Below are 13,488 nucleotides of genomic sequence, written 5' to 3' on the forward strand. Positions count from 1 at the left end.
TGAAAGCTGAATAGCCATGCATGAAATTGCTGACGATGGCAGGTCAGGCAACAGATAGAAGAATATGTCTGAGATGCACCAGATAGGCTTCTGTGATATTTTGGCTCATATTGACTTGGAGAAGATTTGTTGGCCAAAATCGAGGCATTTTCCATGGGACATTGAAGAGGGACAATGTAGATCGAGTTTAAACAATAACCATTGTTAACAACTGATTAAATTTGTCCTGGTAACCTGTGCACAAAACATTTTCCTGGGTACCGGGCAAAACCTGACCTGTGGCTGAAAAACAATGGCTGCCAGGACTTGCCCCGAATGTTTTCCAGGTCAAAGATGACTTCAGGTTTAAGGATTTCTCCCCTGACAGGATTTCAGTCGGTGGCTGACACACCCCTGCCTGCAGTAGTTTCTGGAGGGGGATACAGGTCATTACACTTTCACTCCCAACTGAGTCCCACTTACATTGATTTCCCTTTGTGGCTTTTTGCCAAGGAATGTCTCGCTTTCAGGGCACCTCTGCTTGGGATTGGGCCAGATGTCATTTTCTTGCTTGCATTACATGCATATCAGACTCTAGTCAGCCTTGGTAACTGAGGGTGACGTAAAGTATTGTGAGACTTTGCTTCATGCCTCATTGAGACAATTTTGGTATCACTGCGTGTATTATAGCAACAACAGAAAGTTACAGCCTTTGCCTTAATTAACATTCACCCACTCACTACAACCAGCATGTTCTTTATAGTGTTCTGTGGAACCTCGCTCCCCTCGGAATTTTCATTCCTCACGTTCACGCCCAACTCATTTCGAGCCTTTCATTCAGGTTTGCTTGTTAACCTAAATTGTCAACTCTGTGGAGAGTAGCAGTGGGGTCCAACCACAACACTTACATGTCAATGAATTTAGTGCTCATATCATGTTGTGATTGGCTTGTTGTTACTGCTTTGATCTGTTGGCTGAGAGGGAGATGCATGTGCAACAAACGTGTTTTATTTAACAAATTGTTAACTTGACTCAAAGTAGCAAAAAGCCTGTAGAATGCATGTATGTTCCATGCGAGTCTAAAGGTGGTGGTTATTGAGCCTCATCTTTTCTGTGACCTAAATTTGAGAAAATTACGTTATTTACAAATTAGCTAACAGTACTAATGACACGTTACTTACAAATTAATCACCAGTAGTGGTGATTCACAATACAGTGTACCGGCCACCAAGAGGTCATTGCCTCGGAGATGCTTTTTTCGCAGTGCATTGTGGGAAAATGGTTGACAAAGTTCCATCCATCAGCTGGGCTGTGCACCAGGAACTTGAACTGTGCCCAGTGTTTGTTTTGTCTGAGATGAAGATTTGAAAGGGTGTTTTGAGTATTTTGTTGTTAATTAATTGAGGTGATGGGTTTTGAGGAGGTGAATGCCCCTATCAATCAAAACATTTCTTCAACTTGCCCATTAACATTCGCTCCGATGCAAATTGCAGCGAGTCGGCTATGTTTTTATCCACCATGAACTTGAGAAATATGTTGTGAGTTACCCGTATTTCTTGCAAAGATCTAAATGGTTAAACCCAAGGTTAATGCTTATTTCTCATCTTATCCACAGCAAACAAGGTACTAGGAGTTGGAACATTTGCATAAACCTCAACAACCTCAACGCTGGATACTGCAGAGCATGGTATGGCAAAAATCTATAAACATTATGCACTAGGACTGACATTATTCAAAGCTTAACCATGAAATAACTTCTGGTCTTTTGAAAGTCCAGAGTCCAGAAGGAAAAGGAAAATTCCATACACCTTACAATTTAAAAGTGTATGTAATGTTATCTTCTCCAATTCTTAGTAAATGGAATGAAGTCCCATTTATTCTCTCTTTCTGTCTCCAATACCTTTCTGTCAAAGCTCATGCGAGTAGGTCCACATGGGTACATAACATTACCATAGATCATTTTGTAGCTAAATTTACTCACCAGTACGTGTATTGTAATCTAAATCAAAAATGCTCTTGGGATTGCGAGTCTCATGCCGGTATGTATAAGCCTATGTAAGAACCTTTTCTTTAATTTTTCCCCCCATTTTGTGCCAAACCTCGTGGGACAACATACCGAATCCAGTGATATATGTTTGTTTCATTACAAAGGGAAGTTGTTCACTCCAGACTGTGAAAATCTCTCTACACGTATGATTAAAGAATTTCTAAGACTGAGTTTTCGGTTTGTTTCAGTTTGAATACGGTATGGTGCACCTGTGAAGTGGTTTCCAGTTGAAGTTACACAGTGTGAATATAGGTAAGTGCACGGATCAAGGAATTGCTGTTGTAGATGGAGCAGTAGCGAGAGCTTGAAAGTATTATCATTATGTTGTATGTTGATGGATAAAGCCAACAGACAGGGCTCTGTTCAGACATGTTTTAGCTTGAGGGTTTGTCATTCTACCAGTGTACACCAAAAAAAAAAAAAAAATTGCTCAGCCGAAACCAAACACAGGAAATCCAGATATCCTGTGTTCAGCCCTCAACTGGTGTGAGCTGCAGGTCAGGAACACTTTTATCATTCCATTGACCTTGTAATCTGATCAGTAATTCTTGTAGAAACATTTTTTATTACTTTTTTTCTTATAGTGTTTTTTTCTGGTCAAAACTATCTTTGCTGATGATGGTGATGATGAAAATCAAACCCTTGCCATTTCATTGGAGGGAGTTACCACTGAGGTACTTTCAATATGGTGTTATAAAGCATCAATCATGGTGTTACAAAGCACCAAGTAGAAATCAAAATAACAACAAAAATTGCAATACATACTAAAAACAAGATGTACAGAACTTTTGCAGATTAAGGTTATAATTCAAGATTATGCTCATTGAACGAGAATGTGCTTTCTTGTGCCGGTAGTTCAAGTGAGTGAAACCTGTTTTTAATTTTTCCGATCATTCCGATGTCAAACGTTTCCAGATTGGGTTGTTTGTATCCTTAGTTTCACCATATTGGTGGCTGTTAACCCCTGCTTTTTACACTCTCCTCTAGGCTATTGGCCCATCATATCCCCCTCCACCAACAGGCAGTGACCTCCCTTGAATAGCTACTCACAGGGGACATCAGCGGCCCCCCTAATTTGTCCCGTCAGGGCCAACAACCCCTCGCATACTCCCCTTTGTCCAAGCTAATGGGGGGCTGCTCATGCTCTAACACGGGCCCGGCAAATTAAACCTGAACGCTTCGTTTGACAAAAGTTGATCTTGGTACTGCAACAGCAAACAAAACATGTACGTTGCTAATTTGGCGTTGGTCTCAGAGGGGAATTCAGCTAGGGTTTTTAATGTCTCTGTTTTCAGAACTTAACGAAGTCTGATTAGGAAGGGTACGCAGCAAGACGCCGGACATTTATGAAAACTTCCCTCAGGAAAGAAAGGGGGGGGATGGAAACTAAAAGACTGGCCGAAACCCCCGAATAGTAAAGTAACAAGTTGCAGACATCATAAGTTTTAGATTTGCTTCAAAAAGACAAGATTTCTAAAAGAAATTTGAATGTTCGTACTTTGTGGTTAACATTGTGAAGGGCAAAACGTCCAATGACTTTACCAAATCTTTCCCACTCCTTCCAAAAAATGTGCCCAATTAATTTTGGGTGACTGTTTTTGTTTGGCCTCTCACCTCCTTAAATTTAATGGAAATGATTCCTTTCAGGGGTATGCTTTTGAATTCTCCTGTCTGTTTACAGATGATGTCACAACTCCTTGCACGTAATGTGTTGGATGGAAGTTGTTACATGTATATTGTGTGTGCTCATGCGACATCACTCCTGTGTGGTACTGATGTTGCTGTCATAACAAAGAGGCAAAATTGGTGTGGTGAGGCATGGGAGATGTCATACTTGTGTCACTAAAAACTGGCAATGTTTTCCATCAACCCCAACCATTCCAGATCCTTTGGAATCTACCAGAAGGTTTCAGGAGATTTTCTAAGATTGAGGAAGGTTGAGCCCAGCCTTTATGCCTCTTGAAAGATTTGAAAACAAGGAGCGAGTTTCCTCTGCACATGAGAGGATTTGGTAGGATTCAGTAAGGCTTAATTCAGAAATGTCTCGGGAGTTAGGGTCATTGAACCAAGCAACATAGACCTAGAGCTACCCTCTCTCCTCCTAGCCCTGGCCCATGTGCTAACCTGGTTGGAGAGATAAGGTTTGGGAATTGGCATCAGCATGTGTATGGTGACAGCAGGTTGGACTTATCTGAAGTTGAGTTAGAAGAGAATCCACCTGCACTTTATCGAGTGGGCGTGGATTCCTTGTGGACTCTGAGGAGTGGACCTTGGCTTGGTCAGGACCCACGAGGAGTTGACGTAAACTTTGTGTGGACTTAAAGAATTGGTCGAGTGTGGAGTGTCAGAATTTGAAGAGACTTAGCCAACTTCGGGGAGCAGTTAAACGTTGGTTAGTGGTGGAGCCTTGAGAGGACATGTCAGTAAATTTAGGGTTTCATCATGTAGACGTGAGCACTCTTCTGTTCCAGTAGATGTCCAACCCTAGCCAACTTATACCGATTTTCGATCAGTTTTTATAAGCCTTGAGCCTCTCCAGGGAACGTTAAAAATCAGCACCAAGCTTGGCTGCTATGCAGTCATGTACGTATATGTTAGTTGTCTCTTGGTCACCAGCAATCAGTCTTGTCAGGGTACATGCTCATATGTCATATGTCAACTCCGTCAGGGTGGTTTCCATATTTACTGTCTTGTCTGAAACTTAATTGCAGTAACCCCTTCTAGGCTTCATTTCTCATCTGTTTGTTCTCACTTTTGAACCAAATCCTCACAAAGCTAAAGCTTGTCTGAGTTGTCTTAGGTTGCATTTTCCCTCTCATGTTCATCAGTTTTCGTGCTATGGTGAAGGATTGTATGTATTTACCTGGTTCAGTTTAATGTGTAGCGTGTACATACATGTAAAAGCGGTGCTGCTCTTTTGTATTTTTTTTGCTATCATCTTATTGATTTCTCATTCTCTTGGAGCATGTAGCAGGGGCTTTACATTGTCACTTGTACTTACCAAAGGCCTTGTCATTTCGTACCGAGGGAAATTAGCTAAAACTGCTGGAAAGTGGCATAATTGGGGAATTTCCTGTGTGGTTGAGCGCTGCACCGAAAGAGGGGCGTTTGCTCTCACGTCTCTCCCCCCCTCGCTTGGGAACAATATTTGCCAGCTCGGCCGGCAGAAGACCGCGCTCCCATATCCCATCATTTAGACGGGGAAATCTTGGGGATAGGAAGTCAAATTTGCCTCAATTATCTACTGGCGCATCTCAGGAAGACTCGGGAATTGGTGGAGTGAAAGACAATAATTAGTTACATACATGTACTGGGGTACAGCTTCTGTTCTCCCATCACCTAACTACAAAAACAGCTCCAAACCTTGAAGACATTCGACAAGGTTTCCTCTTTTGCCCGCCAGTTTTCTCTGTATTCTCTGAACTCAGCCAAACACATCCATAAATTAATATCTGGGGAAGATGCCTGACTCCAAAGCACTGAATTGTTGAAACCTGGGCGTTGTTGTTGACACCCCGAGACCTGTAAAAAGTGGGTCAGAAACCGTTTCCAAAAGGTTAGAGTAAGAATCAAGCTTGAATTTCATGGTCTTCAGTGCTACATGTACAACCATTAATCATCATTGCTCTTCTTACCTGAAAACTTACCGACTTTTACAGTTCATTTTCCTTTCCACTGTCCAAACATCCAAATATATGTCTTTTTAAAGAAGGCTTACAGAAAGTTTTTGAAAACCTAAGCTTAGTGTAAATTTAATGTGCTGAGATAAGCAAACTCTACATTGCCGTGAAATACATTAGATAATGCTAATTACTGCCAAAGTGGGGCAGCATCTTAATGACAGCCTGGCACTGCACATTGACCAAGCTGGGGTCCTTGGGGTCCAACCTGCCCTCCCACGGGGGTAGGGCTTAAAGTTGGTGGAAGTCGATGGATTAGAAAAATCCTGGGAACTACCCCTGTGGGAATAGACCGCAATGAGGCGTAGATTGGGGAAATGAAATCCCCACTTTCCGTCTTGCCTCAAGTTGGATCCTGATAAGCTGGGCAACGGGCACCTTCATTTAGACTCCCGTTATTGACTCCATCAATGCTTGCCCTCCCCAAGCCTGATCTTAATGAACTCGCCCCTTATTTACCTTCTATCAGGACGCTGGAGGACAGAAATAAATCAAAGTACCAAAATCCCCTTCTCTAATAGTTGTCTGTGTGAATCATAGCTTCAACACTTCATTGCCAAATGTTTGTCTCAATTAAATAACAATGGATAATAGCAGTAGGCCCCTTTCTTTTAACCATACTTTTCCTGAAGCCATGCACAGTATGCATTTTTTTTCTAAATTCAAAATTAAAAATATTGTTTATATATAACACATTCATTTTGATTCATAAAAGCGTCATGTCAGATTCGAGCCAGTTGAGCTCGTCAAGCCAGAGTTTCTCTCCATTTTCTTTGGTATGAAACCAGAATATTTCTGTTTCTCCCCGTCCCCGATGGGATGCCAGTCCATTGCAGAATGCTCCCCAGCAAATGTCCAGAACCCATTCTTACCTCAGAGGGGAGAGAGGCAAGAAGGGGTAAGATGGCTTGCTCAAGGACATAACCTATGGACTGCAGGTGGATTCAAGTCCTGTGGTCTTGAGTCACAAAGTCACAAACCTTCACCTGTGGGCCACACTGCTGTAGTCTAATAACTAATAAAATTTGGAATGTTAGCCAAGCAGAAGAGTATTTTCAACTACCTGAATGTTTGTTGCATTTATGAGTTGTAATAAATGGTGGTGCAAATTTTGCTCTTACTATCTAAATGGAGTTCTTTGATTGTCCAAAACAATAAGAATCCCAGCAATTGGTTCTGTTTACTCCACAGCCTGATTTCTTCTCTGCCGCTGCTACAATGACATCAAGCATCTCCAGTCACCACTCCTTCTCCTCTACCACCTCAACCAGTGACAGCGTATGTCACCATCAACAACCCTCGTCAACCGTCCCAGTCCCGCTCTCCACCACCAGCCGTGATCTTGAGGCACCTTCCGATGATGACTCCTTCAATGAGCAGAGCATCGGTAGGGTGTTTGGCGGCCCAGCGGGTGATCAACCTGGCTTGCAGCTTGATGGAGATGAGGAGAATCAGGTATATTCATCTCAAACCTAGACCCAAAAATTCCAAGTTGTCTCTCATTGGGGTGCATTCGTTTGATTGCTGTGTGCGAGTTCATAAATATTTTATCCTCTACAAGTAATTTGGAATGAGAGGTGGTGTAATTAATATTAATTATAGAAATATTTCTGGAGAACAAGCTTGTGGACTTGAGCTCTCAACCTAAGAGTGTATGCATCCTGCTGCTGTTGAAAACAAGTAAAGAGAAGTACAACTTATTGTAATGTGTCTTTCGATAAATACAAGTTTGAGAAAATGAGTATTTGATACTCAGTTATGAGTGAACATTGAAAAGGAATGTCATACTTCAAAGAAGGGACCTTTTGTTGTTTTCTAAGGCAGTGCATTTGCTTGGAGATTGTGGGCACATGGTAATGGCTTCTTCAGCGGTAAATGTGAAATGCACAATATTTAAGGCTGTGCAAAGCGTGTTTGTAAATTTGATGCCTCTCAATAACGGCTTATTGCTGGTCACACAGCTCATAGTAGCCCGCCAACAAGTCCACTATCCACACGATATGGCCTCCAGACATGTTACAGAGTTGCTCAGGGCTAATGAAGGTCAAGGCCACTGAATCAGGTCATTGCATGGAACAGAGATCTTGACCTGTCTGATCCCACTAGGTCATTGCGTTCAGTTAAGCAAAGGCATGCTCCTCCGTTGATGCAATGAGTCAAAGCTCATGTCACTGTTAATATATTTATCTCTGTCATGGCCAGGCCATTCACCCACTGACCCACTGAAGAGCCAGCTCGGAAATTTGGGGGGAAAAAACGAAAACCTATATGATTCATACGTACATGTGTTTTTTACAAAAGCTCCGCTTGCACTTGTTTTATGAATCTGACCTTGATCAGAGACAGTGCGTAATGGGCAGCGCACAGTGAGGAAAGATTTATGGAAACAGCTTGTAATGTCTCAAGGAATATCAGTGCTCTGATGGCAACCAGAGGCTTTAAAAATGCATTTTTCATTTTTTTTAATTTACTGTTCCTTGCAGTCCTGAGCATTTGAAGTTGTTTGCATGGAATGAAACTTGTCTGTGTCATTCGCACGTGCAAAACCAGAGTTCATGGCGGATAGTTTTCACTATTCCTGTGTAGAGCCTGTACTGGCATTCTCTAGATGTGCTGAACCTGAAACATACATGCAGCTGCCTCTGACATTTCGGCATTATTCCAGTGGATAAATGCAATACTCGGGCCGTGTTGGCTATAGCGTGCTTGATGTTTGATCAGCTTTGGGGTGTAGGTAGGATGGACATGAGAAACAGCTTCTTTGCGAGAATTTGAAGGTGGAAGGCCTACATGGAGTGATAAGAACATCTTAAAAGGGATTGGGAAGGGTACAGCGGATGGCCAGAATGAAGACATGATTGCTATCAGCAGTGAGCCTGTCCCTGTATCCTGCCCTCGGCACATCACAGGCACATCCTCAAGATGCTATCTTCCATCTCCCAAGGGGAGAATGAAAAACATATCATGCGGGATGCCCCACGCTGTAGCCCCAACTGACCTTCCACGCCATCTTCCTCCCACTTCTCCCCAAATCCCCCGAGATATGCATTTTTGACTATTTCAGACACATTTCGGCATTTCAAATACAGGAAGGAAATGGAGCTAGAGCGATAGAGGGGAACCAGAGCGCCTCTGTGCCTCCATAAGCTTGTGTGCTCTGACTAACCACAAGTATCTCTTAAATCCACTTTGTCAGATCAATTGGTCTGTTTTCTGTAAGTGAGCCTGCCCCACAGGAAGCTGTATAAAGTGTTTCCTGTGTCATCAGTGTTTAAACGTGGACAGACTTCAATGTGATGTTTCTCATTAGCTTTTACAAAGATAACGTGTAGTTCTAATTTTCTTTATATGTGATGTGCGATAAATCACGCTAAAATCGTGGCATTTCTTGGTCTAATACCGCCCGAATGGTACCTATACGAGTGACCCAATGGCCAACACAGAATTGTGGTCAGAATAAAGATGCCAATGTCAACTTTATTAAGAAGAAATGTATCTGTATGTTTGCTCAGATGCTGAAATTCAGACTTTCATTTTTTCATCTGGGCAGTTTCACTGCAGCAGTTGTGAACAGGAAAAGTGGGTGTGATTATTGTTTAGTTGTAGGTCTCAATATCTGACTACCAGGGACCAGAACTTTTGCTGGAATTCTGAAACATAATCTGCTGAAAAAAAAGTTGTAGAAAGAAGAAATCCTCTACTGTACATGAAATCTTTTCCAGAAGAAGTGCATTTTCATTAAAAAAAATAAGGAAATTAAATACTTCATTATTTTTGAAGTGAATTGATACCTGAAAGACCAAAAAGCACTGTGCTATGGGCTTGTTTACAAACTTGAAAATGTGTAAGTGCTTACTGCACCAGTTTGAGGGCATCACATTGCATCACAACCAAACACCTGCCTCATCAATTGGTGCCATTGATAAAGATTCCCCTGTTGATTGCAGCGCCACACTCTCAGACTTTCATAGTTTGCAACACGCAGAGTTGGAGTGAAAGAATACTTTGAGCCTCAATGCTACCTTTCTCTGAGTTTTACAAATTAAATTGGACCAAAGTTGGTACCAAATATGCCTTCTGTTCTTTTGGAGTAAAGTTTGAAGTTGAGAAAGATACCAGACTTTTGTTTAAAAAATGTACTTGAGAATGAACAGATATCTAAAATACGATTCGAAACCAGTACTCTAATCAGGTGGTTGTGAAAGTGGGAAAAGTGACCTTTTTTGCCTTGGAATTAAAAGATGTCATGGTTATTTACCACTGTCATCTGCACTTTGCGCTTCTCTGAAACCTTCATGATTTGGCTCATGGAGAACACCTTGTGTAGATTTAGTTCACACATTAGATTCCTGTATCAAGTGGTTTCCAAAAGTACATTGGCAACTGTCCTTCAACTTTTCTGTAGTTTGTGCGGGGAAGAGACGTCAGTCAATCAAATGATCAATCAATCAATCTCACTTTATTTCCACATAGGACAAAATATTGGATATATACCGGAAGTGCATAGCAGAAGAAAATATATAAATAATACGTATATGTGGAGGGATCCCACAAGAAGCAAAGCTTGTCAAGAATAACCCTTTCAACAGATTTCCAGACGTCAATGGAGGGGGAAAAAGGTGTCAGTTTTCTTCAGAGGATTTGTATAAAGTTAGGAGGTTTGTTTGGGTAATGCAGGCCATTAAAACAGGATTTTAGTTCATTCCATTATTTTTGTAGGTAATATTGAATTGAAATCAGAATGCCTTGTATTTCACCCAAACTGATGAATTTTTTATCTGTTTTATGTACGTTGTATTCAGTTGAACAACTTTGAGGGAATTATAAACTGAGTTGAGATGTTTTCATACAGTTAAAGTGTGTGCTGTTTGACTACTGAGAATTTCCAGCTCCAAATCCCAGATACCCTTAGCATTATTTCCCATCCCTTCTCTTGGTGGAACCAGACTCACCAGTACTTAGTGCTTCAGGTCGTCAAGTTTTCATGTCTGAGTAGAGGGGTCCAATGGGGCACTGCCTCCCGGAGCCTCGATACAAGAACTCCACCCAAGAACCCCCTAAAGGCAGTCTAACTCAGCTAACAGAACCCTCGGCCGGCAGACCAGGCTCCTCAAAAGGTAGCTGGTTGTTTACCCAGCTGCCAGAGTTTTTTCTTCTTAGACATGTTTCCTGGGGCTTGTCGGATCTTTCTCCATCTGCTCCTGCTGGTTACATGGCACAGCCACCATGATAAAAAGAGAACAGTCTCTTAAAAAAAAAAAAACCACCGGGGGCTTGTTGCAAAATTAAATTTAATATGGGCCAAGTACAGTAGGCTATATATCCAAGCACAAGAGGGTTATGTGTGTAAATCTTTGTTGTTCACATCAGACTGAAAACACCTGAGTGCCATCTAAAGTCATTTTTTAAAATCTTTATAAAGCAGAGGCTTATTCTCTTGGACGTTATGCTCCATCACTTTCAAAGTTCATCTTCCCCAGCAGTCTTCTTTAACAGAAGTAGGAGGAGGGGAACCAGAGCAGAGATTTGTTAAACAAACAAATAAAAACAGGTGTCTTTGTAATACCCGGAGAGGAAGCCCCGACGAATTGGGATGGTATTGGAGGTGACACGTAACAGCTGTAGGAATCAGACTCCCGGCCAGGCCAAACAAGCTCTTCCTGTCTCTACACTCGCAGGGGCCGACCAACGCAGCTGGCGATCCGGTTACCAGGGCACTGGTTCCAGCAATTATTCACACATGGCATTGAGAGAGGATTTGTATGAGTGGAGGGGACGAGCTGTTGATGTTCTGGCCGGCAGAATTTCTTTTTTGAAATTGTTTGTGTCATTTATGAAGTAGGTTTTCAGGGTATGGCTATATATACATGCATTCCAGGTTTCCTGCCCGCATCAGCATGGACTCTTATTGGACATGTGCTCAGATTGACTTTATATTGATAAGTATTTGTTGGACTGTGTATGCCCTAGGCATTTAGGGAGTGAAAATGGGCCAGTCTTAGAAATGAATCGCTGACTATGGTCAAACCATAGTGGTCACAAAGAAATTCCTAGTATCCCTTTGGTCTTGACTCAGTGGTGTATCTATACTCTGTGGCCAGGTCAGCATTACTGGTGATCATCTGAGAACCATGCTTTCACTTTTCCTAAGCTTAGAAACTTCTTGCTGAGGAAAGTGGGATACCAGCCCAAGTCTCGGGCATTGTTTGTGTAATTTGCTTTTGACCGGTTCCCAGCTCCTTTTTGCTTAGCAGGAATAAAGGGAATGGTTGTTCCATCCAGGGTAGCTTTGCGACCTTGAAAGAATCCCTTCACTGAGCATGAGAAACGGTTGCTCAGGGTGGGCTGCAGCCATCAATATTTCCCGCCCTAAAATGAAATGGATTAACTCTTTCCCCGCCTGTTAATTGGGGCAGTCCATGGTACTCTGAGTCACGGCTCTGTGTCTTTTAAGCAGATGTTGACACAAGCCACAACAATGGAGTAAATTTTTTTGGTTTGCTTCAAGTTGGTTTTGAGCACCAGGCTTTGTCGTCATGAAGACTGAGATGGCTATGCCAAAGACATAGAATTCATTGAAGTGAGAAGGCGGGGGGAGGGGGTATTTTGAACACTGGAAGTCAGGTGCTGGCGATGAAGATCACAGTATGTGACGATTCTTTAAGAAGCAAATCCTCGAAGACCAGGATGGAGTGGGCAGGCTGAACTGATATGTAAATGGTCTGCCTATCTCTCTTTCTCTGCCATCACTGAGTCACCATTCGGCGCACCATGTTGATCCAACCAAAATTGTCTCTTGTGAGGCTCCAGATGTTCAAACCTCTTAAATTTTCAAAGTTGTCAAGTAACATTTTCTGTTGCCCTCCTCTGGGACGCTTCCCCGACATTTTGCTGCTGATGGAAAGATCTTCTAGCGCACCTTTCCGAATTGAATGTCTGAGAAACTTCAGTTGTCTCTTTGATTGTCCGCATTTGAACCCGCTGTAGGACCTCTTGGTTTTTTTACTCAGTCGATCTACAAGATCTGAAGCATTTTGTTATTGAGGAAAGAGAGGGACATCAGTGTATGCATCTCACTGTTTCCATTCATGTGGTGCATAAAGATTTGAAGAAAGTTGTCCGTTGATGCATGTAGGACCTCTTGGTTTTTTTACTCAGTCGATCTACAAGATCTGAAGCATTTTGTTATTGAGGAAAGAGAGGGACATCAGTGTATGCATCTCACTGTTTCCATTCATGTGGTGCATAAAGATTTGAAGAAAGTTGTCCGTTGATGCATGGTACATACCGTCTGAGATCATAATAAAAGTGATTTGCAGTTACTGGAATCAAATCATGTATACCCCTGCATGATGTGATTGTCTGGAATGTTTAGGGTCGTCAGATGACCAATGCTTTAGGGATGTGGTTAACCTCTCATATCATGGGTAGGTGCTTGGATGTATGATAATATCATTTGTTGTGTCGTCTTCGTTCTCTTTCATGCTTTTTGCAGAGCTGCCGTCAGTAGAAAACTCTGTGTTTAGCTGTATTTTGAAACTTAACCCTAACCCCCAGGGTGCGGTATTTCTGCTAGAAATCCCTTGAATTTTTCCAAAAGACAAAGATGCATTCTTCGTATTTGGACTTTATAGAGACATTAAGGCCTGTGTGGAGAAGTAATTGCTTTGTCCTACTGGTACCTTCCTCACTCCCGTATAGTCCTCCAGAACCTTCCGGTAAATTTGGCCAAACATTGGAAGTTTGTGATAAAATGATGTTGCCGAGTGGAAAAAATGGAAC

At 42.1% G+C, this 13,488-nt stretch overlaps 1 protein-coding gene across 10 annotated transcripts in view; it reads left to right on the plus strand.

Moving 5' to 3' along the window:
• Window positions 1–13,488, plus strand: part of LOC110977798 (mutS protein homolog 5-like) — a 101,097-nt gene that overhangs the window by 14,981 nt on the left and 72,628 nt on the right. For 4 of the 10 annotated variants that reach the window (XM_087144044.1, XM_087144045.1, XM_087144043.1 and 1 more), the window contains exons 1-2: window positions 6,438–6,604; window positions 6,898–7,161. In XM_087144044.1, the coding sequence (XP_087000170.1) occupies window positions 6,485–6,604; window positions 6,898–7,161 (384 nt within the window). In that variant the 5' untranslated portion in view covers window positions 6,438–6,484. Of the gene's footprint in view, window positions 1–1,594; window positions 1,667–2,214; window positions 2,279–3,942; window positions 4,038–6,433; window positions 6,605–6,897; window positions 7,162–13,488 lie in introns of those variants that run through there. The other 6 variants (XM_087144047.1, XM_087144048.1, XM_087144049.1 and 3 more) reach the window with 5 other exon arrangements.

This window comes from Acanthaster planci, linkage group LG12, assembly GCF_054643075.1.
Source record: "Acanthaster planci isolate LZ-2023a linkage group LG12, COTS_SCS, whole genome shotgun sequence".
Taxonomy (NCBI): Eukaryota; Metazoa; Echinodermata; class Asteroidea; order Valvatida; family Acanthasteridae; genus Acanthaster; species Acanthaster planci.